Source organism: Mobula birostris, chromosome X (genome assembly GCF_030028105.1).
Source record: "Mobula birostris isolate sMobBir1 chromosome X, sMobBir1.hap1, whole genome shotgun sequence".
NCBI lineage: Eukaryota > Metazoa > Chordata > Chondrichthyes > Myliobatiformes > Myliobatidae > Mobula > Mobula birostris.
In genome coordinates, this window is record NC_092402.1 from 47,103,386 (window position 1) to 47,119,896 (window position 16,511).

Here is a 16,511-nt window from a genome sequence, read left to right on the forward strand (position 1 = left end):
CACATCACATATGCCTACATAGTTCTGCGTTTGCCTGCTCTCATCACGATGCCCACCTTTATTCAGATTCCTACATCTTATTCTGGACTAGGTTTAGGCCAACCAATTAGCCCTGGTGTTTAGGATTATAGCTCCAGGCCAGTCATGAAGCACAGGAGATCCCAAAACTGTAAACCCTGTGGTCTGAGACAAGCAACAATCAGCGGTGGTGTTACTCCCTATGTATTTCCATGTACTTGCTCTCCAAAACAGTAAGTGAGTAAAGTTGTTAAATGCCATGGGGAGAAGGCAGGAGAATGGGTTTGAGAAGGAAAATAAATCAGCTATGATCAAATGTCAACGGCCCAGATAGCTTAATTCTGCTAATAGGTCTTATCGCCTTATGTGACTTCATGAAGGCATGGATTAATGGCAATTGGTAGTTGGTTTATTCATATCATGTGTATCAGGATACTATGAAAAGCTTTAGTTTGCATTACCATCCACACAGATCATTCCATACATAAGTCCATTCACTAAATTACATCAGAGAATTGTGACCACGGAGTTTTCAGACTATCTATCAATTGTAATGTCACAGCTGAAGCTGTTGTATGAGATGGTAGGTAGTATTTTTCAAGAAAATGTAATAATCACCATTAACATATACCTTGAATGTTCTCAAATGACATGACACCACACTGGCAGTCGGCAAACCAAACCTGAGATATTAATGCAAATGACAGGAGTGTGTCTAAAGTGATTGCTTAAAAGAAGGTGCTTAAAGGAGACAAAACCGTGGTGGTGGTGGGGGGGGGAATTCTAGGGCATGGGACCTTGGCAGTAGAAGGCACAGCTGCTAATTCCACAGGGATTAAAGTACTCAAGGACTCGAAGAGCAGAAACCATGGGCGGTGCTGGCAGCTCTAAGTTGGTAGGCCACTTACAGGGTTTTCCTGATGAAGGATCTCAGCCCAAATCATCAATTGTATAAATGCCGCCTGACCTGATGAGTTTCTGTGACATTTTGTGTGTTGCTCTGGATTTTCTGCATCGGCAGAATCTCGTGTTTATGAATGATTTTCCTGATCTGTGGAGAGGAATCCTGAGAAATATTTTGCTTATTATCTTCGTAAATTAACAGGGAGTAAGATGGCACAAGTGCAAGGACTTAACTTACAGATGATACAAATTTAAATGAAAAGTAGTTGGCAGAGTATAAAAAGTCCAAGATAGGAACAGGTGGATTTGAATAAACATGAGGCAGGATGCAACTCAATGCGGAAAAAAACCATGTGGTTCAGAAGGAAACAAAATTACACAATGGCCACTTTATTAGGTACACTTCTATAGCTACTTGTTGCAAATATCTAATCAGCCAATCATATGGCGGCAACTCACTGCATAACATTCAGTCGTTGTTCAGACCAAATGTCAGAATGGGGAAGAAATGTGATCTAGGTGACTTTGACCGTGGAATGATTGTTGGTGCCAGATGGAATGGTTTGAATATCTCAGAAATTGCTAATCTCCTGGGATTTTCATGCATAACAGTCTCTAGAGTTTACAGAGAATGCTGCAAAAAACAGACAAAAAAAAATCCAGTGAGCGGCAGTTCTCTGGGTGAAAACACCTTGTTAACGAGAGAGGTCAGGAGGATGGCCAGATGGGTTCAAGCTGACAGGGAGGTGACAGTAACTCAAATAATCATGTTGAAATGTTGCAACAATGGTGTGCAGGAGCACCTCTGCATGCACAACACGTTGAATCTACAGCAGCAGAAGACTATGAATGTACACTCAGCAGCCACTTTATTCGGTACTTCCTGTACCTAATACCTAGGTAATTTGATCTGGAATTTAAAGTCTAACCTTAACAGTGGTAACCATGAAGCTACTGGATTGTCATAAAAAAAAACTATCAGCTTCAATAATGTAATTGTTGCTACCGAAGAACAAGTGTCACATCACATAAAACAGCGATAATAAATCTGATTCTGATTTTGGGGCGTTAGGAGCAGATGGTTGGTGCACTAACACACTCTGGCCTCCAGACCCACAGGCTAAATGCTGATAGCCCTCTCAAATGGCCAGGCCTAGCATTGCTAAATAACATCAGAAATGAAATGTTATTGAACTGAATCAAGCGACTGTTTCTTTCTCCACCGATACCGCCTGACTTGCTGTGTATTTCCCGCATTCTCTACTTTTTATTTCACACTTCCATCACCTGTGGAGCCTTGGGCCCTTCATTCTGATGCCACCAAAACCAGTGGGTGCCTCCACGGGCAGCTGACCACCACCCCATTGGAACCGCAAAGTATTTGTTCTCTGTGCCGTCCATCAATTTGTGTTAATTCTACATTAATCCCATTTAATACCCCCACGTTCTCAATACCACAACCCTAGATTGTAGCACTTGAAGCAATATATAGAAGCTAATGAAACCACTAAACTATAAACACAAGGGATTGTGCAGACGCTGGAAATCTTGAACAACACACACAAAATGCGAGAGGAAATCAGCAGGTAAGGCAGCACCTATGGAGGGAAGTAAACAGTTGCTGATGAAGGGTCTCGGTCTGAAATGTCAACTGTTGCCTGATTTGCATTTTGCGTGTGCTGCCCTACCAACCTGCATGTCTTTGGGAGGAAACCGGAGCACCCAGAGGAAACCCACGTGGTCACATGGAAAACCTACAGACAGCACCCAAAGCATTAGCACCTGTCCAACGTGTGACATTCTTCACAATCCTATTTTAACAACACAGGTAACTAAATGAATTAAGCACCTTGCCTCTCTATGAGGATGTCTCTGCCTTCCTCCCACAGGAGTCGGTCTGCCAGAGTCATTCAGCATGGAAGCAGGTCCTTCTGCTCAGAATCAGAATCAAGTTCATTATCACTGACATGCCATGAAATTTGTTGCTTAGTGGCAGTGGTACAGTGCAGTACATAAAATATGTTATATATTACAAAAGATTCAAGATTGTTTATTGTCGTTCGTCAGTACCCAAGTGTAAAGGGGAACAAAGTGATTGTTAATTAGGATCCAAGGCAGCGTAAAAACACAACAAAGGTAAAGAACACAGTCAAAAAACATTATAAATATAAAAGTGATCCTATAAAGCACAGTGAACAAGTAACTACCATAAATGTACTGTATACACACACACACACACACACACACACACACACACACACACATTTTATCTTCTCAAATAAAATACAGCTTTTCATGATAAGTTATTGCTTTGTAACTCATTCCTCTTTTTAACTTATTTTTGCACAGTTAACAGATTGTTGCTTAGTCTTTTATCAACACGAAGGACTTTCTCTGATGTGGTAACGTTGCCGATAGCTGCAGTTTTGAAGATTGCAGTGTGTAAGTACCAGTGTTAGTGGATATGAGGTGTTGAGGTTGAGCGACCTGAATAATATGTAGTACAGCACTTTCTCCCTGGATCTGACCCTTCACTTCCCATCCCACCCTCTCCTACCACCCCTCCAACTGCCTCCTATCAGAAACACAGCCGACATTTATAAGCATCTCTCCAATCCTTGTGTCTGTCAAAGAAGTCATTCTATGTGTATGAACCAAAGCTCATCATGGTCTTGACAAATCAGGTGTCTATGAAACTATCAGTAATTTTCACAGCAGGTCAAGGATCATGAAGCCATTCACTTGGAATGAATGCACAGAACCTTTGGCCTCCCTTGACATTATTGTCCAAGATTGTTTCACAGCATACATGGAATACGAAGGGGAGGTAGGGGAAGGGAGGAAGCTATAGTAATCAGGGCCTCAGGACAACCCACCCACCACCTCAACCATGATTATCCAAAACAATAAGTTTCATAAATATGCACATCCATAAAACAGTGTGTGTGTGTGTATGTGCGCGCGCGCGCGCTTGGTGATTTTTGTTTCATCGTCTGACCACTGTGGCAGCTGTACTCAGCAGTTTTGTCAAAGAAATAGATATCTTCAAACTTTTCATGACCAAGGGACTTTTTCACTCTAAAAACCAGGGCTTGAACAGGTGAAGTAAAAGTGATCAAGCACTTCTGTGCTAAGCCGTGATTTTCTGATGTTGAAACTGGGTGCTGCGATCCCTCATTTTCCTTCTCCGGCTGGTGAGGTAATAACTATCCCCAGGGTTGCAGGTGGGCACTTCGATTTGCTCGTCACAAGGGTCTCGGTCTGAACTTTGGCTGTTTGTTCCTCTCCACAGATGCTGCCTGACCTGCTGAGTTCCTCCAGCATTTTGTGTGTGTTAACAAATCCAAGGTTTAGCTTTAGGCACCTGCACATATTTAGCAGCTGTGGCATCATACAGTTTACTTTTAACTTGAGTCGTAAATGCATCTTACTATTTGCGTTATATGTACGATGCACCTTGGTCTGGAGGAATGTTTGGTGGTATGCATGAATTGAATGACAATAAATTTGAACCTGAATTTAGAAATTACTATGCAGGGTAGCTATTCCCTCTTGGGGAATTTCCAGAGCCCAGTGATCTATCCCTAAGATGACATATAATTTTACATCCTGTATGAAATGCTGTATTTTTTTTAAAATTTTGAACCATTTATTGAAGTGATCTGATACAAGACTGCTGATAATCCCTGTCACCCATTAGTAGGTCACTGAAAACAAATATCAAGCATCGATTACAATTAAAGGACATGGATATAAAATTAGGATTGAAAGACAATTAAAATTACAAGAAAAAAATTTGCACAAACTCACCAAGATTTAGGAATTTTCTTGCTTGAGAAATAGCACACAGAGCACACCTCAGTTTATTTTATCTATTCCAGCTTCCCCTCTAAACTGTTGTGTAATGTGTGGCTTCTAAAACCAAACGTTATCAAATACTGAAAGACACCATAGTAATACGTTGTCATTTGAAATTTTGCCTTTCTAAAGTGGAATTTATTTCATATTTATTGCAGCTTGAGGAAATGTTGCTAAGAAGCTGGGTCTCATCATGCTCCAGGGCCAAGAGTACCGTGGCTCATTGAACAGGTTTATAAACATGTCCTCTGACAGCACAGGGGTAACACAGAGTTCAGCTACTCCCAGAACACCAAGATGCGCTACTACTGAGCTGGCGAACATCTCAGTGAGGCCAAGGGAAGGCATGTCCTTTAACACTCAAAACTGAAAAACAATCATAAAGTTTTCTCCAGAAAAACACAGCAAGACATGATCTCACTCACACTTTCATTCATAAACAACACACAAAAGAGTTTGAGTAGCAAGAGATAAAAAGAGAAGTGGAACAAAACTGGCAGTGCAGAAGAGACATCCTGAAATAAGCAGAAACCGCTGCAAATAGACAGCTTCTCAAAAGGCAGCTTGAACATTTAAAAATCAAAGGACTTATCCAAAATGTTAACTATGTACTTCCTGCTAAGGTATGACACGTGAAAATTATCACGTTTCAGCATAAAATCTTCCATTGCAAATCTACTCCCCTTTAAGAAGTATATTCTGGGTGTAAGTTGTCCCAACAAATTAAGGTGTGCATTTATCTGGAGCTAATGGTATACAATAAGCAAGACATGACACATGTTAAGCATGGTTGCTGTACATTAGATGCTATAAATATAACATGGAGGAGTGGTTCGGAGTCTGATACTACAATAACCATTTTCACATAATTAAAATGGCTCCTTGCCTACCACACACACACCAATACTGCACAGACTAATAGGTTGTAATGAGAAAATGGCTGCAGGCTTCCTGTACATGAAGACCTTCAATGGCATTTAATTAATATTTGGGTAGGCTGGCCTAACAGGTGCTGAGTTAACGAAAAATCCAATGGGCCAGCTTCTTGAACATGCATGCGTATTTCAATTTGTTGCTTGTATGAGTGTTGATATGAAAGTGATGGAAGTAAAAACCCAAAGTAAATTTATTATCAAATTATGTATGGGTCACCATATATCACCCTGAGATTCATTTTCTTGCAGAAATTCACAGTAGACCTATTCTATTTGCAGGTGTAGTCAGAAAATAGTTTAAAGATAGTATTTACAATTGCAAACAATTTGTTCTCCTTACCGGTGTTGGGTATCTAATTTACTCTATTTTCAATAGCAAACAAAAGAAGGCTTACTTTAAATAAAGGTCCAAATATACACTTAGTGACCAATTTATTAGGTGCACCTGTACACTTGCTCATTAATGCAAATATCTAAACAGTCAATATCATGTGGCAGCAACTCAATGCATAAAAGCATGCAGACATGGTCAAGAGGTTCAGCTGATGTTCAGACCAAACATAAGAATGGGGAAGAAATATAATCTAAGTGACGTTTGACTGTGAAATGGTTGTTGGTGCCAGACGGGTTGGTTTGACTGTCTCTGAAACTGCTGATCTCCTGGGATTTTCACACACAACAGTCTCTAGAGTTTACAGAGAATAGTGTGAAAATCAAAAAAAAACATTTAGTACGCAGCATTTCCGAGGGTGAAAATGCCTTGTTCAAGCTGATAGGAAGGTGACAGTATCTCATATAGCCACGTGTCACAACAGTGGGGTGCAGATGAGCATCTCTGAACATACAACACATTGAACCTTGCAGTGGATGGGCTACAACCTCAGAAGACCATGAACATACACTCGCTGGCCACTTTATTCGGAACAAGAGGTACCTACCAAAGTGGTCACTGAGTGTATATGGGAAAACTTTACAATATATAATTTCACTGTACATGAGTATGATGCAAAAGTCATTGAAAATTTCATTAAAAATCACTGAAAATTTATAAGTTGCAATAATCACTTCAGACATTATGTAAAAGATGCACCATCATTCTGTCTGGTAAAAACGGGAGGGAATAAATTTTCTGAAATGCCATTATTAATAATCAGTCATAATATTACATAATTGAAAGCGGTCCTGAAGAAGCCACAGACTGCATCCCTGACCAGTGCTCAACTACAGTATTGCAGCCAGAGCAACAGTTGGCGAATTTGCGCTCAGCACCCTTTATTTTGCTGCTACTGGGCAGTTCCTTCCTGTAATATCCCACCCAGTGAATCTGGCCAAAAATTGGCTACGTGTAAACGTTGGCTCATTTGTTAAGGCCTGCTAGCCAGCCAAATCCTACAGCAATACTTCACAACATATTGCTTAAGTGGACACAGCACATTCCATTACAGGTCAAGACCACCCCACCAGTGAGCACATTTACAAGGAGCGCTGCCACAAAAAAGCAGCATCCATCAACGAGGACCTGCACCATCCAGGCCATGCTCTCTTCTCTCACTATTACCATCAGGCAGAAGGTACAGGAGCCTTAGGTCCCACACCACCAGGTTCAGGAACAGTCAATGCCCTACAAATATCAGGCTGCTGAACCAGTGTGAATAACTTCACTCACCTCAATGCTGAACTGATTCCCAGTGTACAACATGAGGACATGGTGACATATACTAAACTTTGATAATAAATTTAATAATGATAATGATTTCATAATGACTTAGATATTGGATTTTCCTGATCCTAAATGGTGCAGACATCATAGATCATGCAGCGCCCCTTTAAACTCTAAATAAATTGATGTGATTTAAAAACACATGTTGAATAGACATGCTTTTATGCTGCCAGTTATGCTTTCACTGTGTAAAAAAATTCAAACACCTTTGTGACCTCCTTCCCAGAGCTGGGACTGCTCAGTCCAAATAATTTATTGAGGACAGGACCTCCTGGCCCAAATAGCTTGTTACAACGCCATAAATTCTATGTAATTCAATGAAAAAGAGGCAGTTAATCATAATGTAATTGGAAAGTACATCAAATTAAATAATGCTCTTCAATGGCAAGCAGAAATTTCACATCAACTCACTGCTTTTGTGGATACCTTAAGCCACCATTTTGTGCATAGCAAGATGCAACTCACTGCAATGACAACCTGCTTTTATCTATTGGCCAGAACATCAGGCACGCTAAACTGCCTCTCCTAGACTTTCCATGGGATCCAAGCACCCACAGGAACCGTGACCAAACCATGCAGATCAGATAGTTCATGGTACGCCTTTTTAGAGTAAATTAAATGTTTGAAGCAAACTTGCTGTATAAGATAGAGTTTGCAATGCTTAAAATACTCCTATCATACATTGAATTGACATGAACTCTGCAAGCAATACACAAGGGAAGCCTCTTCTCCTCAAGGAGGAATGAAGTTTATTCATAGCGATAGCTACTTGTTAGCTACAGGTAAAAAATTGGCTTGAGAATGAACTGTAGACTGGGCCGTCGGAATCTCCATGTGCATCTCAAGCGTTTAGGCTTCAATCATCATCATGTAAGCACACAGAGAGAAATATTTTCTGCCTGCGTTTTCTCTAACCATAAAAGATGTTTCGTTATTCTGGTTACAAAACAATAAGACGTAGGAGCACAACTGGGCCAATCAGCCCATCAATCCATCATGGCTGATTTATTAACCCTCAACCCCATTCTCCTGCCTACTCCCCATAACCTTTGATGTGCTGACTAATCAAGAATCTATCAACTTCCGCTTTAAATATACCTATTGCCTTGGTGTCCACAGCCACCTGAGCCAATGAATTCCACAGATACACCACGCTCTAGCTAAAGAAATTCCTCCTCACCTCCGATCTAAATGGACGTCCCTCTATTCTGATGCTGTGCCTTCTGGTCCTAGACTCACCCACTATAGGAAACCATCTCTCTACATCCACTCTATGTAGGCCTTTCAATATTCAATGAGAACCCCTCTCATTCTTCTAAACTCCTGTGAGTTCAAGCCCGGAGCCGTCACATGCTCCTCATTCATTAACCCTTTCGTTCCCAGAATCATTCTCTAGACCCTCTCCAATGCCAACACATCTTTTCTTAGAAAGCCGGATTGATTTCAAACAGCCCACTTTGCCTTTTAAGTGTAAGGTTCTTAGCAGATGAAGCAGACAGGACTTGCAAAGGATGGGCACACAGTAGACACCATCCACAACACTCCAATAATGGAAAACAGAGTGTGAAATGGGAGCAAATGCAGGAAAAGTGCACTACAGCATGAAATGGTAAATCATTTAGGCTGATCGAATGCAAAATTGGTTTAAAACTAAACCAGAAGGCACCAATATTGCATGTAATACTCTGGGAAAAATGTCAGGTTTGCTTATTAAATGAGCAAAATGTACATTAGAATATTGGGAACTAAAAAGTTACATAACTAAAACATTTTTGCTTGGGATGCACAAAAATGCCAGTTCAAACAGGGAGATATTTGAACAACCAAAGGGCGCTATCTTTTGAAAGAGTATGTTGTGGACAGTTTTTTTTTACTTTTGGGCGGCTATGAATAAATTGGGCGATTTCTTTTAAGAGTGGAGAATTAAAATAAACACCCACACTTTTAAGAAAATATGATCTCAGTTCAATGAATCATCTCCTGGTTACTCATTTCAACTGGGTCTGATCTGATGCTGGTTGTGGTAGAGAGAAGGGAGATTTGCTTTTTAGAAACAATTCCACACCATTTAATCCTGTTCCTTGCTTTATTTCAAATGCTCAATGCCCCTTGGAAATTGAAGTAGTTCTCCCCCGCCAACCCACTTACCCCCGCCCCTTTTACTCAGTGGGAGGCGCAGTAGTTGGCGGTTATTGCAGTTTTCTGCAGAAACAATTTGACTACACTGCTGTACGTGGAGTCTCTTTGCCGACTTGTGGTTTCTGATATTTATTTCCGTAAAAACGAAGATGAAAGAACACAGTTAGGTTAAACACACATATGGCGAATGCAACTTGCTGAGACCTCTGCAAAATGAAAACAGCACAAGGAATTCCTACAGAGTATGTTAACACACATGCACCTAGAGAGGTACGGAGAGGAAAACTCACAGAATGAGAATAAAAATAAATCTCTCTCTCCCTATTTCTCATACATTAAAAATCAGCTAGAGAAAAGCTGAGGAAACAATAAACAGGAAATATGCAGAGGGAGATGGAGTGAGAGAGAGATCGTAAATAAAGAAAAGCGCATTTCGGACAGAGAGGTGTAAAAATAGAGAAAAAAACAGCCCACCCTTATGGAAGAAAGGAAATGTAGGCGATACCGACACAAGTGAGAGAACAGAGGAAGGAGACAAAGGTGGAGAGGGAAACTGAGTCAGGGAGCATGGGTGCGGAGAATATATAAATATCGACACACAAAGGCAAAAATAGGCATGAAGAGAAAATATATTCTTAGAGGAAATGGATTAAAGGAGAGGGAGAAAGTAAGCGGCAGACAATAGCAATCGCAAGCAGTTTAATTTCTCTCCCAAAGGTGTTTGAAAGGGTAACTTCACACATTTTCTAAATGAGGAGGTGGTCACTTTTGACAGCCTCGTCTTCGCCCTTGTATGTTTTTGTTCAATGGGTTGATTCCACTGCAAATATTGCCATGGAGAAATTTACAAAAAATCAAACCTTACTTAAAAATGGAAATTGTCATAAAGACAAAGACAGCGTATTCTTCTGCTGCACTTCATCTGCACTTTCCTCTAAACTGAGTTGCTTGGGTTGATTGAATGTAACAACGCAATATTGTAATTAAATACTCTAAAAATCCCTCAGAATGTAGCCAAGCAGTAACTATTTCACTGAAATGGAACCTGAAAATCTGTACCTTATCAGTTTAGGGAGAAAAGTATATTTTTTATTTTATGCATTCTGCACGTTAACAGGTACATCTCCCAAAAGGATAGTTTTCGTATTACGGGGGGGTGGGGGGGAGGGGGGGTTCTTTCTTGCAATTGAATCCCTTTCCTAAATCACAACTAACTAGGATTTCAAATACCATCTATGAGTTTATCTTCTGTGTTTCCTAATAATTTAATAGCAATATCTTATGGAGCACTTTTCATAAAAACAATGAAGTTCAAAGTGCCTTATAATATATAACGCGCAAACATGAAAATAAAAGGCAAAATGATGTAGTTAAATGCCAGGTTAAATAAATGGGCTTTGAGCTGTAGTTTAAAATTGACTGAGTCTGCATCCCTTCTAGTTTTAGGTATTGAGTGCCACAGTTTAGGAGCTTAGTTATAAAGAAGATGACCTGCCAATTTTGTTCGTTGAGTTAACCCATTCTACCGACACAATTACAAAAAGAATTGGACTCTCCTTCCTTTCTTATCAGAGAGGGGAATGCACCAGGACTCTCTCCCAGCCCCGATTAACCTGCCCAGCTATACATTTGATGTTTGACGAGGAGAGAACCGAACTGGGTTGAGGTGGCCATCTCCCTTTTTGCTTTGGAAGACCTGGATGCTTCTTATTCCTGCTGCACGCGAGACACGGTTACTTAACAAGTGGAGAGCATCTGTGGAAAGAGAGTTGACATTTCAGATTGGACTCAAACCTGTGAACGTTAATATCTCTCTCTCTCTCTCCAGAGATGCTGCCTGACCTGTTGGATGTTTCCAGCACTTACTGTTTTAATTGTAGAGTTGTAGCGTCTAGTTTTTTTTTTTCCACAGTATCATTTTGCCGTGGTTCGCTGAATATACCTGGGAGAATAGACTGGCAGACTTGAAAAGTGTACTGTGAATTTACAATTGTATAGTTCTGCTGAACAATACTCTATAAACAGTTACAGCATGATTGAACAAGTATTGGTGAACCAGTCCCCAACTCTTCACCGCTGGGGGTTGTCAGGTCTGACTGCTATGATTAGCTATCATCAATTCCATTGACAAACACAATCACCAACGTTGGAGCAGGCGAACCGGATACAACGCGACAAAGCATGCAGCTGGTAGGATTTTCTCGTTATTTCCTTCAAGTTAAGGCCGATGTTCCTAACTCTTGTTGAAACGCGTCTGCTGTATCCTCCACCACCTCTTCCTCAGTACACAGCTCCCCCTGAATCTTGTACTGATCTAATAGTTTCTTGGCAGTCAATCTTAAACCCATGGCTAGACCACATAATGTGCAGATTGACCGCTGAACACGTACGAACACACACTCAGGCTAATAACAGTTTGCAACCTTCAAGTTCATTCAGACGTCCACTCGACCTGACAATGGCGGAACCCGGTGGAATTTAAAACTGCTAGTACGGATTTGCCTTAAACCCCTGGCTGACATTTGTACTGTTCTCTTACTGCAGATAAGAAGTCACCGACCTGAAACGTTCTCTCTCTCCACAGATACTGCCTGACCCGTTGAATATTTTCAGTATGTTCTTACTTGTATTTCATACTTCCAGCAAGTTTTTTTTTGCTGTTTAAATCTTCAGATTCGTGCATACTGCGTATGTATCATGGCAAAAAAAAATATAGTTTTGGAACTAACTTCCCTTAAGCTTTAAAATTATCCTCGATCACAAGAAATTCGCTGGCGCTGTAATCCCAAGTAACAGGTGTGAATTCTGAGGCCACTTTCCCCTCCTTATATCGAGCAGATCGCATGAGAAAACAGCGATCAGAACAGAATGAACGGCCACCTGCACCCTGCCGTAGAAACGGTTTTGTAAAAGTTTGAATATGTTTCAGACTCGGAGGAGGCAGGGCAGACTGGAGGTTGGGGGATCTACGTTGCCGGGAAGAGTCGCTGTAAGCACTCAAACCACCAATCTTTTTAAAAAAAATACTTGTCACTTCAGCAGGGTGGTCGTATCGCGGACTGTCTCCGTGCAGTTATTAACCCTGCCTGTCTGAGCATTCTAAATTTGCGCAGTAAATTGAAAAGGTATAGTTTTCAATCCAGGTTTTCTCTAAACGGGCCGTTTCCAACACCGGTGGATGGAACTACCTTGGCACTATTTTGAAGAGCGGTACGATTACCCCCGAGTCCTGGTCAACGTTATCCCAAGCAGCACTGAAACGTTTTTTATTGAGGGATCTGTTTCATTCACAGCTAACCTTTCTATTAAGGATAAGCGGAAGAGCGAATGATTCTAAAGCAATCTCTTTCACCAAACATACTGCATCACACCCCTGACACTTTGATCTGATCTGAATTTTCTTACCAGCTAACTAAAGTGAAGCTGTTCTGATGGCGTTCCCTGTTCCTGAAATTCACACTTTAACCTAAGGGGCAACATGCGGGGTTCAAAAATTTCCTAGCGTTGGAAAACGGGTTGAAGACTATTGGTTATCTTGACATCGGTTAACCCGCTTTGCAACGCAGTGGCCTGCAAGTAATACAGTCCCGCGTTAATAGAAACCTCAGTGTAAAATCTCTTGTGCAGGGGGAGGGAAATTAGTTTTGAAAGGAAGGGTGTGCATAACGCTCGCCAAAAATACAACCCGGAAACTAGCAAGTTCTGACGGGTGCGGTGCCAGAACACACTTTAAACCAAAATATATTTCTTTTAAAACCCGATTTTTCTTATCCACATGTAATTTAGAGAGAGAGAGAGAGAGAAAAAACTCTTATAATGTAAAAGCGGAAAGAGATTTTCATGTTTGGAAACCGCACACACACGGTGTAATTCTGAAACTGGAGCTTTGGTTTAGATCAGTTCTCGTTTAACCTCAGGTGATTCTTAAAAGTAATTGGATGGAGCGTTTCTAATAAGTACGGGGGCAATGAAGCTACAGGAATCAGCGTGAACAGTTTCCAAGTTTTTCCTGAAATCTAGTCTGTTTGAAACAGCCATCTCCAAATGGCATTTCCCTCACTGGAAGTAGCTTATATTTCTAATTAATCAATTTCATCTGCAGTTTTTATTCAAACGCTCTCTAGTCAATTCGATATTTAATCTATTATTTCCCCCAGACACCACAACGGTCTGGCTCTGAGGGTGAGAGGGCGCCCGACGTCAGTTTACCCACCTGCCTTGTTTGGTGATGATCATCTCCGTCTGATGCTTGTGAAATTTAGTCCAGAGCTGGTAGTTGCACAGCATAATCTGCACCTTGCCAGATACCTGCAACCCCGGCACAGAGCAGAGGGAAGTCCGCTGGAAGGAGTGAGCATAGGGAGCAGAGAAGGAATCGGTGCTCGTCGCGTAAACCTCTGTTCCCGGTGTCGGGTAGCTCGGCGCTCCGGGGACCTGCGATCTATTGGCAGTATAAGGACAGTTAGGCAGTGCCGGTGTCAAATACCTGCTGGAGTTACCTACAGCGATTCCGGTGGTCGAAATGTGCTGGCTCGGGTATGGGAGAGGGACAGAGTCCGGGGTGCTCTGACACTGGTCTCCCATTAAATAGAACCTGTCCTGCATTCCATATCTCAGCTCTTGGTAGTCTTGCATCGGTTTATTCCTCTCGGCTTCTTTGTTGAAGTTCTCGCTGGACTCTGGCTGGTTCAACATGGTGATGGGAAAGTTGGAGCCGGAGTCTGGAGTCGATCCTCCCATGGACTGAACAGAGAAAGGGAAGGAAAAAATGTAAACTTTAAAAAAAATAACTGATCAAAGTTTCTTGGTGCTACTGTAACGTTGGATAATGTCCATCACGGTGTCTAAACTCTTGTCTAAGTCTATCAGGTACCAGCTCCTATTAAAGATTACACTCTGCTGCCCCGGGCTCTTTCTACAACGATTCGTTCTGCGCTCTTGGTAGTCATAGCAGCATGCGTCTCATTGGTTTAGCGTCACTCGCAGAGAGGACGCTGATTTGCCCAAACCCCGCCCACGACGAATGGGCGAAAGGAAATCTCGGTTGTATCGAAGGCAGGAGTTGTAAAAATGTGTGGCAAGAATTTAAGAATATTTTTATATAAAGCATTACCCCGCAAATGCCTCAGTGTCACATTGAAAAGCGAAGTGAGGTTTAGCTCACTGTATGTAATTGGACAAGTGATTGAAGAGGACCGAGTTGTAAAAATATGGGGATTATGTATCGCGGGACAAAATTGGGCAAGTCTTTTAAATAGTCGGCGCAAACATCTTGGGCCGAATGGTCAACTACCCTTTAAAAATTGGTTCTTACTAAAAAGATTGCATGTCAGATAAACTTCTGAACGTAATCCCAGCCCAGAATTTTTGAGATTTAATTTTTACTTTAACAGGCATGAGTCATTTCGCTTATTCCGTCTAATATTCCGCAGTCGTTAGAGCATCCTTTTTGATTTTATATACTGAAATATTTAAATCCATTTTGTACACCGGGTACTGGCGAATAATTGAATTACCCTAATAAATTTCTTAATTTCTGGATTTTAATTCAGAAAAAAAATACGGGAGTGAATGTTGAAAATGCCATCTTACACTTTGAGTGAGATAACATTATCAGTGAAAATAAATCAAGGCAGTGTTCGCATACAAAAGCGGGGAATCATCCTTTCCTGGAGAAGAAACGGTATCTAAATCAGGGGAGGGGAGCGGGGAAACAAATCGACAACCAAAAAGTGCCCGAAAATATTTTTTAAAAACACCATGCAGTTGCTGGAAATCTGAAATAAAAACAGGAAATGCTGGAATCATTCAGTAAATCAGGCAGCATCTACGGAAAGAAAAACAGAGTTGGCATTGAAGATTGAAAAGCTGATTCAGAATGGACAAAAAATAATTTATCATTTTACTTACAAATTTTGAGATTGTCTGCTTGCAGATCTGGGTAAATGAAATCCCTTCTAAACCCACTTCCCCGTTAACTCATACAAGAATCACCTTTACAAATTACGGTTTTAAATCGGTATCGTCAACATCATAGTTGTAGATTATTCAAAACGCATTAATCAATAGGGGGAGAAAACGAGTAATAAGGTTATATAAGTTATATAATACGACTTCCTAAACAAATTATGTCTCAACCATTAGAAAAAATGATTTAAGTGAAGACTACGAGGAAACATTTTTTTCGTTGTATTTTGTGTGAATGTGGAACTGGAATAAAGGTGGATGCAGATCTTTCCCGATGTCTCTTACTAAGCATTGCCATATCTGGGTTCCGCAGCCAGCCGTGAATTGCAGACGGTTTCTGAGATTGTGTACTGGGACTCGGACAGATGTCCTCCTGCACGCTTTATATCATTAACCCCTTGATTAAGTGTGAACATTCAAGAATCAACCTGAAACTTGCTCCATTGTGACAGACCTTCCCAAGTTGCACTTCACAAAGCAGGCAACTAAAAAGACATTAGCTTATCGCAGAGACCATCTTGAACGTCATAGCAGTTACAACATTTAACAATACTTCCATTTAAAACAACAACGATTTAATAGACTCACACTGATCAGAGCAAGCATACATAAAGGTAGATGACTTAATAAACAGTGGACGAAAACGGTAACATATTTATAAAACAGACTGGTTATTTTTAAAAATTACCTTAAGATGCTAAGAAATATACTGAGGATGAATACTTATAGTAAACCAATAATATTAATAACTTATTTATAGAACACTTTTCATGCATATAATGTAGCTCAAAGTGGTTTACAATGGGATAGAGTGCAAATAAAATTAAAAAATAAAAATAAAAATAAACGTGAAAATAAAAGGCAAAAAGGTGTTAGTTAAAAGCAAAGTTAAATAGGTCTTGAGTTGGCTTTTAAAAGTGTCAACTTTATGCTGAAAATTATATAAATATATATTCTATGGTTTATATATG

General features: G+C 40.6%; 1 protein-coding gene across 2 annotated transcripts in view; it reads right to left on the bottom strand.

The window, feature by feature from the left end:
- tbx21 (T-box transcription factor 21) overlaps nt 1-14,474 on the bottom strand; it is a 38,413-nt gene extending 23,939 nt beyond the window's left edge. Inside the window, exon 1 of one of the 2 annotated variants that reach the window (XM_072249055.1) lies at nt 13,787-14,474. In XM_072249055.1, the coding sequence (XP_072105156.1) occupies nt 13,787-14,313 (527 nt within the window). In that variant the 5' untranslated portion in view covers nt 14,314-14,474. Of the gene's footprint in view, nt 1-2,770; nt 2,795-13,786 lie in introns of those variants that run through there. The other variant, XM_072249056.1, reaches the window with a different exon arrangement.
- Nucleotides 14,475-16,511: the final 2,037 nt, after the last annotated feature.